The 26,170-nt window shown below is 62.6% G+C and overlaps 1 protein-coding gene across 2 annotated transcripts in view; it reads right to left on the bottom strand.

The window, feature by feature from the left end:
* Positions 1-23,047, bottom strand: part of SRRM3 (serine/arginine repetitive matrix 3) — a 31,926-nt gene extending 8,879 nt beyond the window's left edge. For both annotated transcript variants that reach the window (XM_074596252.1, XM_074596251.1), the window contains exons 1-11: positions 22,925-23,047; positions 12,589-12,844; positions 9,330-9,431; positions 5,453-5,587; positions 5,217-5,297; positions 4,769-4,798; positions 4,280-4,348; positions 3,890-3,925; positions 3,648-3,698; positions 3,438-3,542; positions 2,297-2,468 (exon numbers count right to left, since the gene is read on the bottom strand). In XM_074596252.1, the coding sequence (XP_074452353.1) occupies positions 2,297-2,468; positions 3,438-3,542; positions 3,648-3,698; positions 3,890-3,925; positions 4,280-4,348; positions 4,769-4,798; positions 5,217-5,297; positions 5,453-5,587; positions 9,330-9,431; positions 12,589-12,844; positions 22,925-22,961 (1,074 nt within the window). In that variant the 5' untranslated portion in view covers positions 22,962-23,047. The remainder of the gene's footprint in view (positions 1-2,296; positions 2,469-3,437; positions 3,543-3,647; positions 3,699-3,889; positions 3,926-4,279; positions 4,349-4,768; positions 4,799-5,216; positions 5,298-5,452; positions 5,588-9,329; positions 9,432-12,588; positions 12,845-22,924) is intronic.
* Positions 23,048-26,170: the final 3,123 nt, after the last annotated feature.

Raw genomic sequence — 26,170 nt, forward strand, 5'->3', positions numbered from 1 at the left:
GGAGGTGGGACACGGTGAGGGCTGTCGGGGTGCGTTACCCCAAAGAAAACCGGAGAGAAAGAGGGGCCAGAGGGTGCGTGTGGGCGAGGAGGAGGAGGAGAGACGCGGGAGGAAGGCTGGGGAAGGCAGCAGGGATGGAGACGGGACCGGGTATTTAAAAGGGAAGGCAACACCACGCAGCGCCCCGGGGCCCTCCTGGTGGTTCTGGGGGTGCTGGGGGGGGTCACGGCTCACGCGGGGGACGGGCTGAGTCCGGAGTTTTGGGGGGGGGTCTGCAGGAGGCTGGGGAGGGGGGGTGCCAGGTACCAGGGATGCTCAGCATCCATCCTGCCGGGATGCAGGACGCGTTCGCCCGGGTACGGGGTGCTCGGCTTTTGGAGGGGGGGAGGAGGTGGGGGGCAGGTGACCCAGCACCCACGGGCCTCATCCTGCAGCTGTGGAGGAAAAGGACCCCCACAACGGCAGGAGGCAGCCGCTAGCCCGGGCGCCGAGGCAGTAGCCAATTCAAGGAGGCAACGGGCCATTCGCCCCGCGATATCGAAGCGAGCCCGCGCGACCTTTGGGGTGTAGAGCTGCTCGGTTCTCTTCCCTTTTAAATTCCTTGTTCAAAATATAGAAAATATGGAAATACAACGTTCAGCGGTCGTAAATATTTAGGAAACACATCTGCCTTTTTTTTTTTTTTTTTTTTTCTTCTCCACATTAACACACACAAAAGCAAAAAATTCTAGAACAACACGACGACGACGGGGAGGGGGGGAAAAATATGAGAGATATATATTGTTTTGCATTTCTGTACATCACAAGGGAAAAGAAAAGAAATCATGAGAAAGGAAACTAAAACAAGGGGTGGGGGAAAAAAAAAAAAGCACGTTTCATTGCCCTTCCCTCCCCCTCGTCCCTGCTTCTGCTGAGCAAGAAATGGAAGTGTATATTACCGTTTGGGTTTTTTTCAAATGGGAGGCTAAAGAAAAACACAGATGGGATTAAAAAGAAAAAAAAAAAAAATAGAAACCAGAGAGAGAAAGAAAAGAGAGAGAGAGAGAGAGAGAAAAAGAGAGAGAAAGTTGTCGGAGAAAAGTCCCGCTGGTGCCGGGGAGCCGAGGGGGCTCGGCGGCCTGGGCGATGCTGGGGGGGGTGGGCGGGGGGGTGGGAAAGGGGGGGGGGTGGCGAGCCGGGCGCCTGGGTGGGTGACAGGCGGCTCCTCGGCACCCGAAACCCCCCCGCACCGTGCCCCAGCTGAGAGCACAGGAAAGAAGAAAGCAGAGAGGTGCCCCGAGAGGTGGGCAGGGTGCTGGGGGGCGCTGGGCTGGGGTGGGAGAAGGGGGTGGGAATATGGAGGGGGGGGGAGGGGGGGCTCCTGGCCCAGTTTTCCGGGGTGCCCCCAGCCCCGCCGGTGTTGGGGTGTCAGTGTTGGGTGCCGCCAGCCCGGGAGCATCCCTGCAGCGCCTCGCCTGTGGGAATAAAGCCCCCCGGGGCGAGCGGGGACGTGTGTGCCCCCCCGTTATTGGGGTCCCCCCGGCACGTTGCCTCGGCTCAGCCCTGCCTCCAGCCCCCTGCTAGCCGAAGTGGGCTCCTCGCCACCCCGGCACTGGTTAAACCGGGATTGGTCTCGCTGGGTTAGGGCTTTGCCCCGTTCAGTGTGGGAGCAGCCCCCCAGGACCCCCAGGGTGCCAAGGAAGGGCTGGGGACACTTGGCCCCAACGTCACCCGTCACGGGGGACCCTGAGTTCCTAAAGTCTGAGCACCCAGCACCAAACCCCCTCCAAACCCCACCCTGGCCAAACCCCGGTCCCCAAACGTGCTGGGGTCCTGAGCACCGGTGTTGGCACCTTGGTGCTGGGGAGGGTTGGGGCTGGCGGGGAAACGAGAATTTTCCAGCTTTACCCATTTTTTTTTTAACTCTCTGGGCTCAATCCTCTCCCAGGGAGGTGCTGAGCCCGGTGGTGCCCCTGGCAGGCGACGCTGGCCAGCCAAGCCGTCATCCCTGGGGTGGGAGGTGACATCTGCAGAGCGACGTGTGGCTTTTTCGGGGGGGGATGACCTGTTGGCTGCCCCGATACCTGCCCCGAGGTGATGGGCTGGCTCCCCCAGGGAGAGCGGGCACCCAGTTGATGGGTGCTGGGGGGGTGCACCCTGCATCTCCCCCGGTGTGCCCCGGCTGGGCGAGGGGGGGAGCCGAGCGAGGGGGGGAAGGAAGGGAGAGGAGAGCCGGGGTTGGGGTGCGTGGGGGGGGAAATCCTGCGGAGGGAGGAGAAGAGGGAAGCGAACGGTGATCCAAGAAAAGCCTACGTACATCCGAGGGCTCCGGGAGCGGGGCGCCGTGGCTGTGGCGGCCGTTCTGGGCGCTGCCCTTGTGCCCGTTGGTGTGCGGCGAGGCCGAGCGGCGCGGCGAGGGGGAGGACGGGCTGCGGCTGGAGCGGGCGCTGCTGCCCTTGGGGACATCCTGCCGGCGCTTGGGGCTTAGCCTGCAGGGCACCGTACCGTGAGAGACGCCGGCACCCCCCCGAGCCCGGCACCACATCACCCTTCGCGGCCGCAAACCCGGGCTGAGATGGCGGGGCAGGTTTTGCCGATGCAAGAAACGGGGTGAAAATTGGCATTTTCTGCTTTCTCTAGTTGAATATTGAAAGCCTGGCCGGGCGCCATGTTCCCAGCTCCCCCCCAAGATGCTACCGTACCGTCCTGCTCCCCTTCATCCCCCCGCGGGTCCCCATCCCGCAGACATCTCTGTCACCTGCCTCCTTGCCCTCCACCCCCAAGGGTCTCCATCATGGGGACATCTCTGCCACCCACCTCCCTGCCCTCCATCCCATAAGGGTTCCCATCATGGGGACACCTCTGCCACCCATCTCTCAGCCCTCCATCCCCAAAGGTCCCCATCATGAGGACCCGTCTCTTAACCCTCCATCTCATAAGGGTCCCCATCACGGGGACATCTCTGCCACCCATCTCTCAGCCCTCCATCCCCAAAGGTCCCCATCATGAGGACCCGTCTCTTAACCCTCCATCTCATAAGGGTCCCCATCATGGGGACATCTCTGCCACCCATCTCTCAGCCCTCCATCCCCAAAGGTCCCCATCATGAGGACCCATCTCTTAACCCTCCATCTCATAAGGGTCCCCATCACGGGGACATCTCTGCCACCCATCTCTCAGCCCTCCATCCCCAAAGGTCCCCATCATGAGGACCCATCTCTCAACCCTCCATCCCATAAGGGTCCCCATCATGGGGACACCTCTGCCACCCATCTCTCGACCTTCCATACCACAAGGGTCCCCATCCTTGTGACACCTCTGCCACCTGCCTCCTTGCCCTCCGTCCCATAAGTGTCCCCCATATGGGCACACCTCTGCCACCTGCCTCCCTGTCCCCCAAAAGAGAGGCTGGGGGCCCACTGGTGGTGGCAGGGGTGGGGGTCCCGGGCTGCTCCTACCTGCCGGGGGATTTGGAGCCGCTGTCGTCGGAGGAGAGCGAGATGCTGTGGGAGCTGCAGGAGCTGCGCCGGTGCGAGCGCCAGGCCGGGGACTCGCTGCGGGACCTGCGGAGAGGGCGGCCGGGGGGGCCGAGGGGCAGGCTGAGCCGCCGCGGGGGGGCAGGCAGGGGGGCACGCCGCCCCGCTCCCCCCGCCATCCCGGCCCCTCACCTCTTGCGCTCTTTGTTTTTCTCTTTCCGTTTGTTCTTGGGGCTTCGGGACCTGCGGGAAGAGCCACAGGCTGCAGAGACGGGAGCGGGGGCAGCACCTGGTGGGGGCTCAGACCCAATGGGTCCATCCCCGTGGGCAGAGGGGATGGGGACAGCGGGAGGGCAGGGGACAAGGGGTCCCCGATGGGGGAAGCTGGCAGTGCTGGTGGCAGTGGGGTGGCTCCCGGCAGCCGTCACTCTCACCTGTGTCTTCTCTTCTTCCGTGACCCCGACTCAGACCTGAGGGATGAAGAGGAGGCAGAGCTGAAGGAGACCTGCTGCGCGGGCAGCCCCCGGGGACGGGGACAAGGGCAGGGGGATGTCCCTCAGACGGGCTGCTGGATGGGGCAGGCGACAGCTGCTGTGAGGAGCTGATGACCCCATGAAGAGCCATCGGCATCCATCCCGATCCATGCCTCCATCCCACCCCAGCCCGAGGGCCTGGGCAGCCGCTAACCTGCCCCGCTGTCCCCAACCCACCCCACTGTCTCCAGCCAGTCCTACTGTCCCCAACCGGCCCCCCCTGTCCCCAACTGGTCCCCACTGTCCCCAACCAGCCCTGCTGTCCCCAACTCGACGTGGTGTCCATCCTACCTGTCGCGTCTGTGTTTCTTTCCAGTCTTCTTTTTCTTCTCCTTGCGGATGGGTGAAGAGCTGTCACAGCTTGGGTGGGGGGGAAAGTGGGTGCCCTTGAGGGGGGAGCAAGGGACCCCCCCGCAGCCCCATCGCACGGCCCAGGGGAGCCCCATCCCGCCACCCCCCGGCACCCCACTTCCCCTGGACCACCCATGGGATGCATGAACGTTGGATGGAAGTTATTTCCTGGGGGGGGATTTGGGGTGGGGGACAAAAAGGGGCTTTTGGCAGAAGGGCTCTGGCTGCCTTCAGTGCCGGAGCTCCCAAATCCCACTGTGTCCCATTGCCACCTCGTGGACTCCGCAGCCTCCAGCAGGAGACGGGGTAGCCAATTCCCGCTGGGATTTCGGAGGGGGACAGTGGGTGGTGGAGGCCATCCCGTGTGCCCGGTGGCCCTGCACGCCCGGCAGGGACCCCGCAAGCCCACCCAGCCCGGCGGGCACTCACCTGCGCTCCGAGCCGGGTTTCCTCTTTTTGCTGCCGTGGGGAAGGCAGAGAAGAAAGGGACATTAGGGACAGCATCTTGCCCAGGTGGCCAGCGCTAACCAGGGAGGGGACCAGCGGGTAGACAGAGCCAGACCCCCTGGGGAGCCAAATCCTGCCCCGTGGCAGCCAGCTCCTTCCCAGCACGGACCGGGCGATGTCCCACCGGTGCATGCAGTTGGGGGGGGGCTGGTGGTGCGTCCCACGGCGCTGTGCGTGTGTGCACACACGTGTGCGTGTCGCACCATCGGTGCACGCAGATGCATTGCACTTCTTGAAGGTGCACGATTTGAGGTGCGCTGACCCCCAAAGTGGGGGGACTTGCCCCACCGGAGCCTGGGGAAGGGGTTGAGTCGGGAGGAGAGCTGCCCTCCCGGGAGAGGGGACAGCACAGGGACAGCCGGGGACTCACCGGCTCCGGCGGTGACCTGATTTCTTTTTCTTTTTCTTCTTGGGCGGAGGAGAGGTGGAGCTGCTCGAGCGTCTTTTCAGCCTGGGAGGAGAAAGCAGACAGGGTTGGGGGGAGAAGGAACACCCACCCGGGGGCCTCCTGGCCTCTGTTTCCCCCAACAGGGACCTGGCAGGTGGGGAGACCTCCCCTCCATGCACACCCGCTCCCCAAAATCCCCTCTATGGATCCAGCCAGACCTATACTCGCGGTGGCCGCTGTCCTCACGGTAGCACTCGGCCGAGCAGTCGCACTGCAGCAGGCAGCCCTCGCCGTAGTCGGGGTACTCCGCCGCGTACTCCTCCCCATCTGCCTCGTGGTGGTTTTCTATCACGCTGCCGAAGGAGGAAGCACAGGATTAAATTGGGGCCCCCCATTCCCCGTCTCCCACGGGAGCAGCCGGGGGGGGAAGCCTGGGGTAACCCCAGTGCGGCTGCAGGAGCTGGGGAACATCCTCCTCCGCCACAGCAACCCCAGGGGACCTTGGTCACATCACTTGAGGTCCACACGCAGCAAAGCCCCATGGTGGGGGTCTTCCTGGGGTAAAGCCCTGCCAGGCTGGCACAGGGACACCCCGGGGCTCAGGCCACCGTGCCCCCACAGGGTCCAGGCTCAGCATCATTCGGAGCCCCTCTTGGCAATGCCTAAGTGACGGGGCTGGGCAGGGGGCTGGGGTCACCCCAGGTAGGCGCTGGGGCCAGATTAGGGTGAGGGGAGCTGGCAGGAGGCTCGGGGGATTCAGGGGATTACCCGATCGCTGGTGGGAGCTGCCTGGGATGATCCGGGCTTTGAGGCCGGCAGCCCCGGCATGCCGCCGGCTCGGCACCGGAGCTTCAGGTAGGTGATGGGTGATGTCCCCCCTGGGCCAGATGAGATGGGCTGGGGGGACATCGGGCCTGGAGCCATCAGTGCCTCCTATCCCTCCTGAGTGACTTCATCAGCATTAATTTTTCCCGCTGCCATGGAAACCAGTTGGAGGTTGCCATTGACTACCAGGGCTGCGAGCAAAGGCCTGGCAGCTGGACGGGGCAGGCAGGAGGGGCCCGGGAGTCCCTGCCCTGCCTCTCCCTGCTGTCCCCCCACCGCCCCACACCTCCTCTGCCATCCGCCCCAGGAGCAGCATCAACCCCAACCCCGGGAGCTTCTCGTTTGTTCTTGGGGGATGTAGGACATCTCACCCCAGGAGGATGCGGCCATCCGGGTGTTCTGGAGGGAACCATAACGAAGGGCACCCAGCATCACACCAACCCAGCCGGGCGCTGCTTCCCAAGGGAGATTTGCCCTCAGACACCCGATGTGGGCTCCTCCACCCTTCCCAGCCCAGAGGTGCGTGGCCGGGGATGCTGGTGAAGGGCAGCCCCTGCGCGACCGGTCCCTTGGCAGCCCTGCCAGCACCTCCAGCCGAGCAAAGGGATGCTCCCTGCCCCAGACAGCAGATCCGAGAGCGGCACGTGTTGGCATCCCCGGCCACAGGCAGGCCCTGGGCTGTTTAACCCAATTAAAAATGGTTTGGACCAAAACTACATGCGAGGCATCCTCCTCCTGACCGTGGACGAGCACTCAAGCAGATCTTGGGCTCCCTTCTGTGCTGCAGCCATGGCTTTCTGGGTCCTCTCCAAGCGACTCCTGCCTTGGCCGTGCCCCAAGGGCAAGAACAGCCTTTCAACCACCCACCCAACCGTGGGAAGGGGGAGAAAAGAGGAAAAGAGAGGAGTGAGCAGGGATAATTCCCTGTTGGGCTCTCTGTGCTCCATGCCAGCACCGGCTGCCAGCATCTCACCCATTAGCTGTGCTCAGCAGCTCAAGACGGGCTTGTGCTGCCCCAATTATCCCTCCCCGCCCAGCATGCGTTTGTCTGCAATCCCACCAGCCTGTCCATCAAGCAGTTACTCCTTGGGGACCGGGCTGTGCACGCACAGAGACGGAAGCTGAAAGAGCGCAGAGAGCAAGCCAGGGACTCAGGTGGTCACGGCTCTGCTCGGTGCCTCAGTTTCCCCTGGGGAGTTTTGCAGACGATGCTGAGCTTTCGCATCTGCTTTGAAACGAGACCAGCTGGTTCAGGGTCATAGTCCCGGCAGCCAAAGACCGAGCTGTAAAAGTCCAGAGAGGTGCTGGAGCAGGACCAGCCCATGAGATGTTTTGCTGGGCGCTCTCCCAGCCACTGCAAGGGCTGTGGCTCTTTAATTAAAGTTTATTTAAATCCCTTGTCCAGCCCCTTCAACCAGCGCAGACCTTTCTACGCACAGGACATCCTCTGGCAGGGACTTTGGCAGCTCAGGTCCCCGCTGCTTGAAGAGCCACCTCCTTTGGACCTGTCTCCTACCAGCCTCCTCCAACCGGCTCCGGCTTTGCTCTCCCCCGAGCAATCCTTCGCTTTGAGACCGCTCCTTCCAGCTCAGCATTATTATTTATAGCCCCTGGGCTAATCTTTAATGATTACGCTTCGTTTTTTCAAAACCAATCCCGCAAAGGTGACAGCTAGGGCTGCCTGCGTAACCTTAAAGCACCTTCGGCTCCCCTATGTGCTCGTTACAGCACCAGCCCTAACGAGCCTGCCCGGGAAGATGCCCTGGAGATGACTCATGCCCCCACGGGCAAAGGCCACTTGTTAACACTCGGGCCCGATGCCCCGCACCAGGGTGACCTGGGCAGGTTGGTTTTCCCCATGCCCTGGTTTTTCCTTTCTGGAGGAGGACCCTGGATGCTTTGTTGGTCCCCAGGGCCATGAGCCCCATCCTGGGCTGGCCGCAGCCGAGCTGTGTCCCTCCCTGCCCGGCGTGCCCGTGGTGCAGTGGGAGGAAGGCTCTCCCCGCCGCCGCGGCTTCCCTGCCTCCCCCCTCGCCCTATTTCCTGACCCTAATGAAGCATTAATATTCAGTGAACCTGCAGCAGCTATTCCTGTCCCCAGTGACCTGGTTTCCAGGCTGACGGATGGTGCGCGCCAGGCCAGCCATGCTGCCCAGGCCGTTAAGCATCGTGCAGATAAATCATCATCGAGCCAGGGTGGACCCTCGCGAGGCTGGGGACAGTCCTGCGTGGGGGAGGAGGAGCGAGCGGCACGTTCCCAGCAGGAGCTGGGCTGCTTTGGACACCTAACCTGAGCCCCAAGCCTCCACCCCGGGCTGGAGCAGCCCCCAGGGATGAAGCAGCGTGAGGAGCGATTAGGAGGCAGAGGCATGGGGAAGGAGCTCCTTGGAGAAGTTTCTTCCATGGGGTTCCTCGGCGTCACACCAGCCCGATGGAGACCCAGGCTCTGGGTCTACCCGGGTGAGAAGCAGGTTCGAGCCCTGCCTATCCAGCCTGGGCCCCTTGCAACAGAAATTATCATTACTATTATTAATGATTATTATTGCCAACACAAAGATTTCTAGCGTTACAGAACGATCCATCACCAGCCAAGGTGAGTTACCCCAGCTTCACACCTGGAGACAGGAGGACTATTCTGCATTACGGCATAAAGAACAAGGACTGGAACCCGTGCCCTCGCCTGGCTGGCAGCAGAAGCTGCGATTTCAGCCCCCCGGAGAGCAGAAGAGGTGACCCAAAGAGGCAGGAGCAGGCAGAGGTGAGGCACAGCAAACCTGCAGCTTGGGCTCTGCCACCAGCTGGTGGGGTGAGCCGAGCACTGACACCTTCTGCACTTGGGTTTCATCATCTGGGACAGGAGCATTGCAATGCTGGCCCCTCTGTACAGCACCCTGAGGTCTCCTAAAGACCACTACAAGATAACCTCCAACCTCTCCAGAGGTAGGATACTGCCTCAGAGACACAAACCCTGCCTCCAACCGACCAAACAACCAATCACCCAACCAACCAACCAACCAACCAACCAACCAACCAACCAATCATCCATCCATCCATCCATCCATCCATCCATCCATCCATCCATCCATCCATCCATCCATCCCTATATACCTTGTCTATGTCCATCCGTCTATCCAACTATCCATACCCTCTCCATATGAACCCATCCACCCACCCACCCATTGATACTCGGAGGCAATCAGGGAAGTGCCTCTCTGGGATGAGAGATGGGCAGGACACACAGACAGGCCGCCTCGGAGCTGCCTCACTTACATTTGGCGCCCATGCTGGTCCTCCCTGGTGAGCACGCCTTCCTTCTCCATCAGCATTTGCCGAAAGGTCCCCACTTTCTGCCGAATCTCCTCTTCGGAGTACCTGGATGGGCAAAGACAGGGTCAGGGCTGCCATGGCCGGAGCGTGGGCTCCCCCAGGACCTGCTGGGGACCTTCGTACCTTCAGGAGCGACATGTAGCCACAGGGGCCAGTCAGAAGGAGGGGTGGCGTGGTGACAGTCATCACGGCCTGGAGGAGAGCAGGTCCCTCCGCTTGGTCCCCTGCCACCACCCTCCACACCCCCCTCTCTCCTGCCTGCCCCTCTCAGCAGCGCTTGGCAGAGGAATGGACATCAGGAAGGGGTAAAAGAGGATGACCATGATGTTGCCATCCCCCCTGCCACCGCCTCAGGTTTGGGGTTGCCAAACCCCCTGGCAGTGCCAGCATCGCAGCTGGTGATGCTGGGGTTCATGCCTGGTGCCTCCGTCCCATCGCGAGCCTCCCTCGCTCATCCCCGCGCTGCGCCGGGGCGCCGGCAGCCGAGCCAGCTCTGCGCTAACGCCGAACGCTGACTCAGGCCGCTGCAGGGTTATTAACGAGAGACTCTAATCACTTTGTCCCTGGCATCTGAGAACGGCCGCGGCAAACCACGGCACTCCAGCCGTCCCCGAGGTGTCCCCAGGGAGGGACGGGTGGCAGCCCTGGGCAGGCGGTCCTGTGCTGCATCCCAGGGCTGCACAAGGGCACCCGAGCATCCCCCTGGACCAAAAGCATCCAAACGGAGGGATGCGGTGGAAGAACCCACGGTGCTCTCGGCATCATCCCTGGGGACAAAGGGAGAGGGACCCCATGTCACCACCATGCTGCCACCCTGGGAGGGGAGGGGTCAGGCTCTGTGTGCGTCCCTGTCCTCACCCACACCATCTACAGGGGCTGCTCACGGCCCTTCCTCACCATCACATCCCATCAGCATCGCCACTAACGAGCCCAGAAAACTGGGTGTCACAGCCCGGCCGAGCCCTGTGGCACCTCTCGCAGCCCGCGCTGGGGACGATGACACCCCTCGCAGCCCATGGGTGTCCCTGGGTGTCCCTGGGAGCAGAGGGACACATGGCAGCACCCCCATCACCCTGCAGTGCCCATGAAGAGGGCCAGCGAGGAGAGGGGAATTAATATTAACGAGCTCATTTGCACTGGAAGGCTCTCATTAATTCCCAGCTGGCCAGGACTCTCAACCCAGGAAGAGGGGGGTTCACGGGGCATGGAGGCACCCCGGCTGCCTCCCCTCTCCTTGCACCCTGCCTGGGCACGGGGGGGGCCCGAAAACAGGGCAGCACCCCTAAATGCATCTCTGCACCGTCCCCTCGATGGCAAGGCAGCCATCCCGCAAGGACGGAGCCACCGGCACCAGCCGTCCCATGGACATGGGCCAGCCAGCGGCAGCAGGAAGGTGTCCGCCCGGCAAGACGAGCGTTTGCTGCAGCATGTTACGGCCGATGCCGTGGGAGAGGGGACGCGAGGCCAAACACGAGGCGACAGATGCCACCGCGGCTGGGCTGTTGGCAAATCTGCGGGGGGGCCAAGGCTAAGGAGAGGAACCCCCCAACCTGCACTCAGCGATCCTGTGATGGGGGCAGGAGCACCCCGCCAGCCCCATCCCTCCTGCAACCCCCCGGTGCTGCTTATAACCCCCTCGGAGGCATTTGGGGTTTGCATTTAACACATAGAATGGGTTGGGGAAAGGAAAAAAAAAATTTAAAAAAAAAAAATTAAAAAAATGCTGACGCTTCTTTTCGCGAGAAGAAACCCAGCCTGCAGGCAGGGAATAAGGTCCCAGGCAGCCCGGAGCGAGCAGCAGGAGCCATCCGCATTTAAAGAAACAAGGGAGTGCTTAAATCCCCACAAAACCTCCTCCGCTGTCACACCCGATCATCCCGGGGGGGTCCTGCCCTTGGTGACATCTCCCCCCAGGCCGTGACCGGGATGTGGCCCCCGGCCCAGACGGAAACCTCGGGGGTGCAAAGCTCTTCCCGTGCAACAACCCCCCCCCTCCCCGGAGAGCCCTGCGCCGAGGGGAAGAGCAGGCGGAGGATTAACCAGGTTGACCAAGATTATTACTGTAATTATATTATCGTTTCGGTGTATCACCGTCATCACCGTTATTAATAGCCTTAATAATAGCAAAGGCAATTACAGCCATAACAACAATACCGATTGCAATATTGCTATTACCCAGCGCAGTAACGATACTACCAGTAGTAAGATCCCTGGTAGGGTGCGGGAACCCGACAGGAGGCTCTGGGCTCCCCAAGGCACCGGGTCAGCCTTATTTATTTCCATAACGACAAATTAGGCACAATCATTATTCCAGTCTGTGTGAGACAATTTAATTCTAGGTCACGCTTGCGCTCTTAATGAAAGCCTTGGCGAAGCCTTCCCTCAATCCATTTTCCTTCTCCCCAGCTGATACCAGTCCCCGTCCACCCGCGTGTGCCGAAGAATTTGCTCCATCCATCAGGTTTTAGCCAGCTGTCGGGGGTGGGGGGGGATCAGGTCGTTTGGCTGGTGCTGTGGGGCAGCCACGGGGCCAGGGGGGGGATGGGGGTCTCCTGGCTGGCCCCCCAGCCCATCCTGCCCACCCAGGTGGGGATGCTCTCCAGCTCCCCTCGGGTTTTCCCCCAGCCCTTTGCTTCCCCGGAGCGGAGCAAAGGCTGCGGAGCAGCTCATGGTGCACAGCCAGGGGCACGGCAAGACGGAGGGGATCCTCTCACCCCAAAACAGGGGGGAGAGAAGGAAGGCAGGACAAGCTGAAGCACCGAAACAGCCTCGCCTGCGACTAAACCCCAGCTCTCCTTCATCTCCCCAGCATGAGAGACAGAGAAGGACCATCTCCCATCCCAGCCTTGCAGGACACGCTGGTGGCTGCCTCCTTCCTGCCTCCGCTTTCCCGGCATGACGAGCTGGGAGCCACAATTTCCAAGCGGAGGGGCCGGAGTGAGCCCCCAACATGTGTGCGGATGCACTCCTAGGTCTGTGTTTCTTGGAGGCACTTAGCTTCACAAATCAACCCACCAGTCCACCTCAAAGCTGCCCAATTCACCCCAGAGTGGCTCTGCCTCCAACTGGGGACCTTTGTCGCATCAAGGTACTTTTTTTTTTTTAGAGAGAAAAAAAGGGGAAAAACAAGGTGCAAGCGGGTCAAAAGGATCCTGAGCCATGGGGTCCATCTCCAGCCCAGCCCCGATCCCCCACCGCTCACCCCTGCTCCTCCATCATCTCCTGCAGCTCCATGCACTTCAGCTCCACCCGCCGCTTGCGCTCGTGGTCCAGGATTTCCCGGTGAGCCTTCTTCACCAGGCTGGGCTCCACCAGACGCACCTCCTCCTCGCCCTTGTGCCATGTACCCGAGGCGCTGGGCTGCGAGAAGCCATTGGAGGCCTCCTGGGGCGAAGGCACGTCGGCCCCGTTGTTGTAGAGAGCCATGCTGGCGTGGGCGGCCTCCCCACCAGCAGCGCCTGGGAGGGAGAGAAAGAGTCGGGGGTCAGTCCCTGCCCCGGTTTCCCTCTCACCCCACGACGGCGAGGGGACCTGAAGGCTAAATTTGGCCGAAAAGAGACGCAGGCACAGCAGGTCGATGGGGACGGCGGCTGAGAGATCTGGGTCCTCTGCCAGCGCCCTTCCTGCCTCTTGCCTCAGTTTCCCCATCTGCAAAGCAAGGCTGGGGCTATCCCCGTCACCATGGCGCCAGGGCTGGCTCCTGGGAAGGAGAGGAGGATGCTCTGAGCCAGCCTCATACCAGGGAAAGCCCATTAAAGTGTGGGTCCGTGGCATCCGGAGCTGTACGGTAGCAACGGGATCAGCGGGCAGGGCTCCCCCCGAGCCCCACGGACCCCGCTGGTGGAGGAGGGACAGGCACCCATCCTCACCGCTGTCTGGGGACATCCCCGGGCACTGTCCCCATCCAACGAGGGGATGGACCCAAACACCTCAGATAGCCCCTCGCATCCCCCCCAGCCGCACCGGCCGGTGAGGATGCAGCCGTGGGATGGGACATCCTGATGTCTGGTCCAGCCAGCAAATCCTGCCGATGCCCTCTGGCACCCGCCGGCAACGGCCCGGTGCCGGCTGCAAGGGGAGGAGAGGTGCTGCCCGCCCGCCTTCTCCCTGCTCTTTCACCTTCACGTGTCCCTGCCTCCTTCCTCCGCCACCACAGCCAACGTGTCCTCACTTGGCTCCAAAAATAACCCCTCGGAAGAGGACGAGTGTTCCCGAGCGGCACTGGCACGCTGAAGCTCCGGCTGATGCTCCCTAAGCCTGGGGGAAGAGATGCTCCCGAATCTCCCGGATCACCCAGACAGACACAACGCTGTCTCGGTGACCTCGGGCCATCGGCGCGTGGCTGAGCACCCATTCCTCGGTCTCCCCGTCCTGCGATGCCCCAGCTCCCCTGCCCAAAGCACCGGCCCTCTCCCCAGCACGGGATGCTCCCACTGGAGATCCGCTGCCTTAATTACCGGCGGCAGCCGGGCTGCGGAGGCACCGCCTGGGCTTTACCGGCTTCTCCTGCGAAGTCCTACACAAAGAGAAACAATGGGGGCGAAGGCTCTCCAAGCTGCCTTTGGGCTCAGAGACATCTTTTTTATCAGCAGACGCTTCCCTGAGATGTTCCCATCCCAGGGACCCTGACGGAGAGGCTTTTCCAAGGACGGGTGTTGCCCGCGCATCGTTGCCCACGTTGGAAGCCGCCAACCCTTGCCCAGGATGCCTGGGGTGGCTGACAGGGGCTGACAAGGACAGGGGATGCTGACGCGGGGAAGGAGGGATCCCTCAGCCCAGCGTGGGAGTGCAGGCAGGACAGACGGACCACGGACTGATCCGCACCGTTTCGAGCCCAGGGAGGGCTCACCGCTCCCGTTGTGCCATTCCAGGGGGACGCCAGGCAGTTCAGAGCTTTCCACGGCCGTGCGAGTTGGGACAGAGCCAAGGGTGGGAAGGCAGATCACCCACGAGGGGCTTCGAGGACGTTTCTCTGCTGTTTGAGCCCTCCCCGGGGCGGCGGGGGTCCCAGCCCCGCGGGAAGGCACCTCACGCCCCGCGGCATCCCCAGGGGACATCCCCGGCTTTCCCACTGCCACTGGCTACCACACGCACTCATTTATCTCCTGACGAGCCTGCCCAGGGAGGACGGCAGCTGACTGCTTAATTACAAGGCTTTTTTTTTTTTTTTTTTTTTTTTTTTTTTTCCCCTGTTTTCTCCCCCTCCTAATTATTACCATGCGGAGAGGAGCCAGCAGCCTTTATTTCCGCAGGGGCACGGGGGTCGGGCAGCAGGAGACGCTGCCGGTGGAGCAGGAGCCGGCTGGGGGTCTGCACCCCCTGGATGCTCGGTCCTATTAGAGCGACCGGAGGGGTCCCTCCGCACCCCCTTGCCTGCAGCAGGCAGGGCAGCACCCACATTTTGAGCCCCAGGACACCCCGCAGCAAGGATCTGCCCTGCTCAGCCCTCTCTACCCGGGGGGGGACCCCTGACCCCAGCCCCCTCCATGTCCCAGGGTGGAGACGCTGCAGCAAAACCCGGCGTGGTCGTGGTGGTGGTGGGGGGCTCCTCTTCCTCTTTCTCCCAGCAGGGCATGAAGGCAAAAACTGGGATAGGAAATTAGGGAATGGGGGAAGCTCCCCGCTGGGAAACCTGCACCCACTGGGGAAAGGAGAGGGGGAGGGAGAGGATGCTTTCCACAGCAGCCTCTGCTTGCTTTTCCCCAAGCGGGAATTAATTTTATCCTGAGCCTGGCAGCGGGTAAATTCCTTGCTGTGAAACCTTGAGAGGGTGCGGGATACAGAGCCGGGCGGGTAGACGGAGGAGCGCGTGAGATAAATGGGTACCTGCGGGTAAGGGCTGCATGGGGGGGGAGGCAAGCAGATCCCACCGGGAAATGCTCCCCGTCTCGGTAAAAACGATGCAGTTGGAGGTATCCCTCTTGTACCCGGGGCCAGGCGGGTGGAGCTGACGCGGGGATGGACACGGCATTGTGTCCCGGTGTCCCCTCGGCCGTGAGCGATATCCACGGCGAGAGCTGACACCGGCCACCCTGCCTCAGCCACGGCTCGGGCAGGAAAACAAAGGAAGAGAAAAACCACCCGTAACCCCCCCACCTCCGGCTAGCAGTAGCCAAGCCCTGGGTGGAAAACGGAGCCAGTCCTACATCTCTGGTGACAACGGGGACAAGGCACCGGGGGCAGACGGAGTCACTGACGCCCAGCTGGGTCTGTGCCCTCCCTGTCCCCAAAGGAGACCCCCAGTGATGCCCTGCACGGAGGCAGCCCTGCAGCCGCAAGGGACAGCTCGGGGACGCAGAGTGGCCGTCACCCCCACAACCTCCGTCCATCGGCCACCATGTGGGGACCGCCCAGCTCTGCCAGCTCGTGCCAGCACCAAACCCGGCACCAAACCCGTCGGCGAAGGCAGCAGGGCCCTGCCCGACCGGCAGCGGCTTCCTGCCTGGCTCAGCGCTACCCCCGATAATAAAGACGATGGTTAAATATTTCATTATCTGCAGTAATTACCCAGAAATCATCAAGCACTGGCAGCCCGCTGCCCGGCCGAGAGGGAGAGGAGGCGTCTTGGGGCGAGCGCCGCGCCGTGTCCCCACAGGCTCCTAAAGGCTGCAGGATGCGGCTGGGGACAGTCGCTGGCATCCGTCCCCACCACCCAAATCCCCGCAGTGCCACCCAGGAGGGCTCAGCCCCCCCCCGGCACCAGGGGCTGATGCTGCTGGGGAAACTCCCAAGGAAACCCCTCTCTTCCCATTTTGCCGAGCCATTCAACCCCGTGTTTTGGGATCCTGATCTTCCCTGCTGACGCTCCACAGGCCACCTTGGGGCTTGGGGAGGTTAAAACAGCTTTTCAGCTCAGAGGTGCTTTCTGCTGCCTAGATTAAAGCTTTTGGAAATGTTCAGAGCTGCCCCATGCCCATCCTTCATCTTCACACTCATCCTCCATATCCATCCTTCATACATATACCCATCCTCCATCTCCATCCTCATCCCCCATCGTCATCCCCATCCTCATCCTTATTCTCCATTTTCCTCCTCCTCCTCATTCTCCATCTCCAACCTCCATCTTCGTCCCCATCCTCCATCTTTATCCTCCATCATCACCCCCATCCTTCATCTCCATCCTCATCCTTATTCTCCATCTTCCTCCTCATCCCCATCCTCCATCTCCAACCTCCATCTTCGTCCCCATCCTCCATCTTTATCCTCCATCCTCACCCCCATCCACCATCTCCATCCTCATCCTTATTCTCCATCTTCCTCCTCATCCCCATCCTTCATCTCCATCCTCCATCATCATCCACATCCTCCATCCTCATCCTCCATCCCCATCCCGCACCTCACCCCAAGCAGAAGAGAGGACCCGGGCACCTCCTTTGCCATCCTGGTGGAAGCCAGGAGAGACAGAAGGACAGACACACCGTGCCGTGCCCCTGACACACAGCCAGGACAGGCCCCACCAGCTTGGGGTGCGAGGACCAGCATCGCCATCCTGCTGGGCTTTGGGGCTGCTGGTTTCCAGCCAAACTTTGCACCGTGCTCCCTCCCTGTGGGCTGGGACCCCGGGACACTTGGTGGGGTGGCCCTGGGACGCAGCCATCCCCACGTCCCAGCCCCAGGGCTGCCCAGCCTGGGCACTGAAGGGAAGCTCAGGCATTCGGGAGCTCCATCCCGATGGGAAAGAAGAAGGAAAACGGGCAAAAGAAGTGTTATTTCACCAAACCGCTTTTACCCTTTGATTTTCCAGCCCAGAAACAAACCCCTTCCCAGCTGACTCCGCTCAAATCCCCATTCCCCGGCCGTGCCCGCGGCACCCCGGGCATGGGGCTGTGCTGGAGGCAGCTGCCCGTCGCTCCTGCCCGCCGCCGCCGCAGGGCCCCGCCGCGCCGTAATGCGGATGAAGCCGTTTGCCCGGTGGGAGCGGGGACGGCAGCGGGGGGCTGGCGGTGCCTGGATGCTCTCCCGGCATCTCCCCCCTCGGCGGAGGAAGGCGGCAGTGGTGCCTGGGCATCCTCCCCCCCTCCACCTCAGCGCTAATTAAAGCCGCCTCCGGCCGGTGCTCAATTAATTCTCACCACATCCAGCTGCACCAGCCAGGGCAACGGTGAGCATCCGTGTGCCGGGGATGTGGGCACGGGATGCAGGCGGCGAGCCTGGGACAGCATCTCCCTGGGCCTCTCGTGCACTGAGCGTGCCAGAGCTCAGTCCCAACAAACAGGGGACAACCCAGCCGAGGAGAGGACCCTCCAGCTCCACCGGAGAGGGTTAAGAGGGGTGGCCTCCATGGTTCCCCTGCCCATCGGGGTCTCATCAGGGCACACCACCACCTACGGAAATCATAACCCTGTCCCCGAAGCATTTACAGCCCCGTGCCGGGCTGCTCCCTGCCCATGCCGAGGGGACAGCTGGGAGAAGGGCTTTTTTTTTCCCTGACACAAAAACCGCCAGAACATCACAGCAAGAGGCAGCCGGCCTCCTCTGAACACCTGGCCAGAATTACAAGGAGGAAAAGTCCGGGGTTGCTGCCGTTAATTGGGCCGACCTTCTCCAGAGCTGCCTTCCACCAGCCCCCGGGTGCCAAAAACCATGAGTCAGACCTCCGAGAAGGAGGGGAAAAAAAAAAAAAAAAAGGCAAAATTGGCTTTAAAAGCCTAGCTGGTCTGGGGCTCATTAGTGCTGCCTCCCAGCCCGAGCCGGCAGGGATCCTGCCCGCAGAAAGGGGCAGCAGGAAGGGCTTGGTTACACCCATCCCAGCCCCTCCATCCATATTTTCCCTACCCCAAGCCTGGAGCATCCTTTGCTCTCGCTGCCTGACCAAAATCTGATGCCTTGCAGACTTTAAAGAGATTAATAAAGAATATATGGATGCTGGCTGGCGGGGGGGGGGCGGGGGGGGGGGGTCGTGAGCTGGGCGAGGGCTCGCTGCTGCTTGTGCGTACCTACGTCTCTGCATATATATATTTTATTTTTTTTTTTAAATAGATGAAGAGGCTGGTGGAGAAGCTAAACAGTTGCTAAGCAACCAGGCTCCTTCCCAGCTTGGGGATGTAGGGATGGGGGAGCCAGGGGTGGGAACCCGTGTCCCCCTTCCCCTTCCCCCGCCGGCCGGGCACCACACAGAGGTGCGGGCAGTGGGGATCCACCAGCTCCCCTGGGAGATGCTCCGGAGAAAAGGGCCCGAAGGAGGGTGAGGAGATGGGCTTTCTTCTGTCCCCAAAACACCGTGGCCGAAGGCCCCCAGCCCGACCCCCTTGGGCTGCTGGGGGAGGCCGAGCAAGCCCCATTCCCAGTCCCAGCTGGAGGAGAGCTGACGGGAAGAGGGTCACGCCATGATGGGGACCATCCCCAGAGGACCCTGGGACCTCTGCGGCGATCCCATTCCCAAGCCAGGGATGAGGGAAAGGAGGACAAACAGGTCCAAGTGATGGCAGCAAACCCCCCCCGTGCTGAGAGGACGGCCAGCGGGTCCAGGTGATGGGTATCCCTACAGGACCCCCCAGCTCTGCAACCCCAGCCACGCTCTCCCCAGCCCCTTGGGGCCACCGTGGCCACCAGCAGCTGCTCGCTGGCAGCCAAGGGACCTGCAGGCAGCCCCAGCAGCCAGGGCTTGTGCACTCCCTGCCCTGCCAGACCTTCCCAACCCGGAGGTGCTTAAATAACGGGCAAGGATGGGGAGGGGAAGAGCAAGCCCCCCATCCCCCCCCACCCAATGTTTTGCATCCTTGGGGCCGTTTGTTTTGCTGGGCAAGGAGTCGGGAGGAGGCACAGGCATCCCTGTGGCCCAGAACCACTTCTGAGGCGGGGGGATGGAATAATACTACTAATAATAACAATAAAAGCAATTTTTGAGCACACAGAGGAGCTGGGGTGGGGGGGATGACTGTCATAATGGGGTCACCTTCCCCCATGGGGACACAACCCCAGCAAATGACCCCCGGGGCTGAGAGCTGCTGGTAGGGGGGGTGATGGCCGGCGCAGGGGGAGCGTCCAGCCGGGGATCCCCCCCCCCCCGGGTGGCTGGCCGGGCGGTTGTGTAACGGGAGGAGCTATTCCGGGGTTTGAGCACATTATATAAGCCACGGGCCACCTGGCCGGGAAAACGGGATCTGGAGAGGAGGAGGAGGACGAAGAAGAGGAGGAGGAAGGGCTTTTGGCATCGGGGACCCCCCCAGCCAGGAGATCCCCAGCAGCCAGGACTAAACCCATGGGGTGACCTGCACCCCGCAGGCACCCCCTTGCCCAGAGGCGTGGGGTGGGCGCCCTCCGTTCCCCCTCTCCAGCAGCCCCCAGGACCCACTGCCATGTGTCCACCCACAGCTGGATCTGGCCCCAGGGCAGGACACCCTTTGCCTGGGGGGGAAGCACCATCTGAAAACCAAGCAAGAGCCCTGCACCCCTCCGCTTGGCTGGCATAGCCTCCACTCCCCATCGCCACCGGCAACCAAGGACTGATGGCTCCCCTAAAAGCTGCCCAACTTCTGGCTCCAAAAGCCCCCGTCTCTCCCTGCACACATCTCCAGGATGAGTCCCTGGGGCAGGGGGAGGCAGGCGGGATGCAGGGGTGGCATCGTTTGATGCCACGCTGGCGGAGGGGGACAGAGCAAGGATGGTGTGTGTTTGGACACAAGCACCACGCGCTCCCGTCCCCAAAATCCCCCCTGTTGGGGTGTCCCAGTGCTCCTGCCAGAGACGAACCCACATGCCAGGGCAGGGAGATCAGCTGGGGCACGAGCGTCTCCACCCCATAAGATGGTCCTCGATGTTTGCCATCAACCCAAGACACCCTCAAACTCTGGCAGCCCCCAAGTGTCCCCCTGCAGCAGCAGGAGCGCAGGCAAGCCAAGAAACATCCACAGTCTGAAATCTCCTCTGCTCCGGAGGGGGTGAATGAATGACAGGACCCCTGAAATCCTGAAATCCACCTGGTCCCCATCAGCCACGGTTCAACCCCTCGCCACCAGCCCCCTGTGCGGCACAGCCCGACCACCCCTGGGGACAAACCTCCCAAAGATGGGAAGGAGAAGCAGAAAATGCTCCCGAAAGACAAGGCAGCCTGCCCGACTGCCAAGCCTTGCCCCTCTCCTTCCCCCGCGCAACACCCGCAGGGTTTGAAATCTCAGCAGACAAAGCGGGAGCCGCAGAGCCCCGCTCCGCGGCACGGCCCGGGGGTCGGCACAGCAGAGAGAGGGGCTTTGGGGCCGTTACCTCACCCTCGTCTCCCACCCGCACCCCACAAGGTGCCGGCATCTGCTGGGGGCTCGTCGCCATCCCATCCTTGCCAGTCCGGTGGGAGCCCAAAAGGGGTGGCTCACTGCCCCCATCCCGGCCTGTCTCCCCACAGCATAGGGGAGACGGATGTGGCGAGTTCCCCAGCCACCCTCAGCAAGCACCCAGCAGACCCACGTCCCCAAAGGGGACCCCCTGCGCCCCAAAAAGCATATCACCTCCAGGCTCCTCGCCCCATCCGCACCCCCAGGAGCATCACACCCCGGGGATGACCCGCCAGCCATTGCCCCGTCCCCGGCCACCCCCAGCACCCACGAAGCGCTGCACCCCTCTCTCAGCCCTGTCACCCGCGTCCCTTTGGGGACCCCAATTTCTGCCCCCTGAGGAGCACCATGACCCCCATCTCTTTGGGGTCCACAGCCCCCTTTCCCCGAGGGAGCATCACCCCCACACACACACCCCTGTCCCCCCCTGTCCCCCGGGGGTCCCCAGTCCCCTGCACCTCTCACCCCCCCGACCCGGCCACCCGGGGTCCCGTTGCCCCCCCAGACACCGTCTCCCCCCCCGCGCCCGGTGCCGGCCCGTCAGCCAGGCCCGGGCCCGGCCGCGCCGCGCCTCACCTCGCCCCGCCGCCCCGCCGGGCCCGGAGCCGCCGTCGCCGACCGCTGCCTGCGCCGTCCCGCCGGGCCCGGCCCCGGTCGGCCCCGTTTGGCCCCGTTCGTCCCGGTTCGGCCCCGCTGGGCTCCGCTCGGCCCGGCCCGGCCCCTCCCGGCGCGGCTCCCGGCGCGGCGAGCGCGGCCCCTCCTGAAGTGCTGGACAGCTCCGCGACACAGAGCCGCCCGCCGCGACAGCGCGCCGCCGCCGCCGCCGCACAGCGCCGCCTGCCGGCCGGAGGGCGCGCCCGCACCCGCGGAGCCGCCCGCACCCCACAGAGACCCCCCCTTCCTCCCACAGACCCCTGCACCCCGCAGCCCCCCGCACCCCTCAGAGCCCTCCCTTCCTTACACAGAGACCCCCTTCCTTCCACAGAGCCCTTCCTCCCACATAACCCCCCACAACCCTCAGAGACCCCCTTCCTTCCACCGAGCCCCCCCTTCCACAGACCCCCCTGCACCCCACAGGCCCCGCAAGCCCCAGAGCTCCCCTTTCCTTCCACAGAGCCCTCCCTTTCACAGAGCCCCCCCATAACCCAACAGACCCCCACACTGCCCAGCGGTCCCCCCTCCTTCCACAGAGCCCCCACCTTCTGCAGAGCCCCCTGCACCGCCTTGGGGCACCCGCGGTAACCACCTACGCCCTGCCATCTTCTCACACAGCCCTCTGCCCCCCGTCCCCCAGCACCTCCTAACTCTCCCCAGCGCCCCCCCGCCCCTTCCTCCCCACATCTCACCATCCCCCTGCACCCCCAAGCCCCCCAGTCCTCCCAGCAGCCCACCCACCTTGTGGTACAGCACCAAACACCAGCCCCTGTCCCGGCAAAGCCGCTCACAGCTGGGGGTGCAATTGTCAGAAAAACCCTCACCCTGCACCCCTCCCTGTGTCCCATCCCATCCTGTATCCCACTCTGTATCCCAACGCATCCTATCCTGCATCCCAGCCTGCATCCCAGCCCACCCTGCATCCCACCCTGTATACCATCCTGTATCCCACCCCGTATCCCATCCTAACACATAGCCCATCCCATCTTATCCCATAGCCCATCCCATTCCATATCCCATCTCATCCTGTATCCTACCCTGTATCCCATCCCACCCTACCCTATCCCATATCCCACCTTATATCCCATCTCATCCCATATCCCATCCCACACCTTACCTCCTCGCCATGGTGTCCCACCTCACCCAGTGCCAGCCCAGCCCTGCCCACCCCCTCCCAGCTCCCGGCTGCCCAAACTACCCTGGAAGCACCCCGGCTGCTCCACCAGGGCCCCAGCCAGGGACACCACGCCTGGTCCCCCCCGTGCCCCCCCACGCCATGCCTCAGTTTCCCCCACACTGCACTGGCTGCAGCTCCCTCCTTAACTGAGCTGCTCGTTCCCAAGCAGAGACCTAACAAAGGCACCCGGGTGTTGCTCCAGGGTGGATTTGGCCTTGGAGGGGGATTTGAGGAGGGAGCTGCAGTGGGGACAGGGGTGGGGAGCCAGAACTGGGGTTTAAGGGGGGTTTTTGGGGGGCAGCTCAGGCTGGAGAGACCTGGCCTGGTGGGGATGTCCCCCCAGCGGGTGGCAGCTGGGTGATGCTCTGCTCCCAGAGATGCTCTGGGGAGGACCGGATTAGGGACCAACTGCTTACTGGTGCCAGCCCAAAATCACTCACCACATCCAAAGCTGCCGTCCATCACCTTCCTCCTCATCCCTACGCACAGGGACAGGGGTCCCCATGGGTCGAGGTGGCAGCAGGCCACGGGGACGGGTCCTGCCAGGGTGGAGGGTGCGAGCACTCTTTCTGCGAGGATTAAACACACATTTGGGGTTGTTTCCTACCGGCTGCTCTACAAAACCCACGCCCCACGTTTGTTATCCGTCACCCTCTCCATAGTTAAACTCAGCGGCCTGACAAGGCCGGGCTAAAACTCCCCGTCCACTGCATGAGGAGGGGCTGGGCCAAACTCCCCCAAACACCCTGGGGGGACAAGGTGGGGGTACAAATGCCCAGAGCCCCTGCACCAAGCAGCCTGCCCGGGGTGGCCGGGGGGGTCGCAGATGGAAGCCACAGGTCGCTCAAAGCCACTGGTGAGCAGGGACACCCACCAGCAGCCCCGGGGACTTCCCCAAGAGCTGCTCCATGCCAACGCCAGCCACCCCCGGGGTGTGAGATGTCTGTGCCCCCCTCACACTGCTCCCCCCCAGCTCCAGGGCCGCCTGTCCCTGCCTAAAACAGCTACAGGAGCCGGGAGAGGGTCGTTCGGGGTGGGAGAGGGGCAATAACAGCCTCTCCAGGCTGTCATGGTAGGAACTACATAAACAAGGGGCTTGGCTGTGGGTTGGGCTGGTTCCATTAAGCCCTGGCCAGGCGGCGGGGCTGGGTCCCGGAGTAACCCCAGGGCTGCTGTTGTCTCCCCCCGGCTCCTGCCTTTGTCCCTGCCATGTCCCCCCAGGCTGAGAGCAGATGCCACCTCCTAGGAGAAGCCTCCTTACGTGGTCAGGGCCTCTCCCGGTTTAACGCTGGAGGGGGACAACAGCCGGTGATGGGGAAAATCCAGCATCCCCATGCCCTTCGCACCACCGTTATCTCTCCAACACCCGCAGCACTGAATAATGCATCAGGCCCTGGGAAACAAAGAGGATGGGAGGGATGCAGCCGGGCCCCCCCCACCCCAGCAGCAAGAGCAGTGTAGGGAGACCCTGGTATGAGAGGGGGCAGCAGCTCCACGGGGCTCCCCAGGCTCGGGCTGGGCGCTGCTGGGAGCCAGGGCTTTGCCGCGGGGCTACGTCGGGCTTTGGGCAATAATCTGGGAGAAGGGGAATGGGAGATCTAGTACAGCCCAGGGTGCAGGATCCCAGCCCGAGAGCTGGCGCCGGGGGTGAACACAGCCAGAACCACGCCTGGAACGGGATGGAGAAAGGCAATAGCCAGCCGGGTGAGGGAAAATGGAGAAAAACGGCAAGAAAAAGCTGGCAGGCAGGCAGAGAGCTGGGGGGTGCAGCCGGGAGAGCGGCAGGAAGGGATGAGCCGGTGGAGAACAAAAGGGGAGAGATGGAAGGAGAGGGGAGAAAGGACGGTAATTGCAAGCAAACAGACAGAGCCAGCCGCGGCTGGGGGGGGAAGAGAAAGAAAATAATCATCACTTGAAAGAAACTGAGGATTTGGGAAGAAAAGAAAAAAAAAAAAGGCAATAAATAATTAAAGGAGATCAAACGAGGCAGGCAGCAGAACAGGCCTAATTGCAAGGATTCGTACCGAGGTTCGACATCTCCGCCAGCCGCCTCCTGACGCAGAAGAAAGGGCGGCCGGGAGCGGCTCTGCCGTGGGGGGACGTGCTGTTGGCACGGCACAGGCCATAGCCCCCCATCAAAGCCCGGCCCTGACTTTCCTGATGCTCAGCAAAACCCCGCCTGAGCCGGCGAGGGAGCGGGGAGGAAGGAAACGCCAGCAAATATGGAGGAGCAAAGCAAAGGAGCGGAGGGGAAGGGGCTGGGGGACACCACCGTGCTGTACGAGCCCGGGATGCGATGGGGACTGGGCACCCAAACAGCCCCGTGTGCGCCCGGGGTGACCTTGGGCCATTTGATCATGGGCCGGCGGCTGGAGGCTCCCATCGATTTGGGCTTGACCCCGTGGCCACATGGCTGCGCTTGGTGCTGCGGCAGGGGTGGGGGGTTGCCGGGTCTTCTCCAGCTGTCCCAGGGTCTCCCAAAGCCTCCCAGCCCTCGGCAGGGATTTTTCTTCCCTGTGGATTTGTCCAGTCACTCTTTGAAGCCCTGGGAAATATCTTGCACCCGAGCTGTGCCACGGGGAGGAGACCCCCATGTCCCAGCACCCGCCTCCCTCACCTCACTCAGGAGCTGGCGCCTGCTGCTTCCCTGTCTCGGAGGAGAAACCACTACAGGAGGACAAGAAATGAGCCACCAGCCCCCTTCCAGCCTGAAAGAGCCTCTGAGCAGTTGTTCGTCACCGGAGCCAGCCTTTGCTTTTACAAAGGAGCATCACCCAGCGCGGGAGAGAAGCAGAGACCCACCGCTGGCCACAAGGCCCCCGCCGCCTGCTTCCCCAGCTCCCACAGCCTCCTCCGTGACACCGTGCGATCTGTCCCCAAGGACCCCCGCGGGCAGCAGGTGCCAGGGCCGGGCAGAGCTCAGCTCGAGTGCACCAACCTCTCCTAACAGGCAATCCCCCCCCCCGGCCCCGGCAGGAGTCCCTGCATATTAATTGCACTGCGTTATCCAGCCATCTGTTCCCGCAGCCAGGAAAAGAGCAGTCCCTTTGGTCTCCTTTATTAACAGGTTTCCCTGTAAATGCAAACAAATCCTCCCGCCTCGGCACCGGGCTCCAGCTCTGCTTTGAGGCACCCGGGAGGGAAGAGAGGTCACGGGTGTTTGAGTGAACCAAGAGCGGCGAGCGCAAAGGTGGTGATTTCACCCAGCCTGTGGCCAGGGGAGCAGCGGGGAGCCGGGGGGAGAGGAGAGGCCCCTGCAAAGCCAAAACCGCAGATCAGATGGTTTCTGATCCTCTTGCTCCCATTAAAGCCCCTCGCCATGGCCCTGCGAGGGAAGGGGGAGGCTGAGTGGGCTGCAGGGAGACCTGTCCATGCCCGACCCACCTCGGAGGGCATCTCCCCCTCTCCTTTATTCACCCACCATCCCCCTGGGCAGAGGATGCTCGGTGTGAAACACAGAGCCCAGCTCGCTTCATCGCAGCAGGGTTTCACACCCCTGCCACGGCTGACCCTGCCCGGGACACCAGAGTGGCTTTTGGCCGCACATGGCAGGATGCCGGATCTGTGGCGGTGAAGCCGAGTGGGATCCAGCTCTGCCAGCCAGCCAGGAGCTCGTTACGCCGGCTGAGCAAAGCATGAAGCCTCCGAAAGAGGACCGGCCACACAAAGCCTGCTGTGAACCGCCA

Source organism: Larus michahellis, chromosome 7 (assembly GCF_964199755.1).
Source record: "Larus michahellis chromosome 7, bLarMic1.1, whole genome shotgun sequence".
In the NCBI taxonomy this organism is placed as follows: domain Eukaryota; kingdom Metazoa; phylum Chordata; class Aves; order Charadriiformes; family Laridae; genus Larus; species Larus michahellis.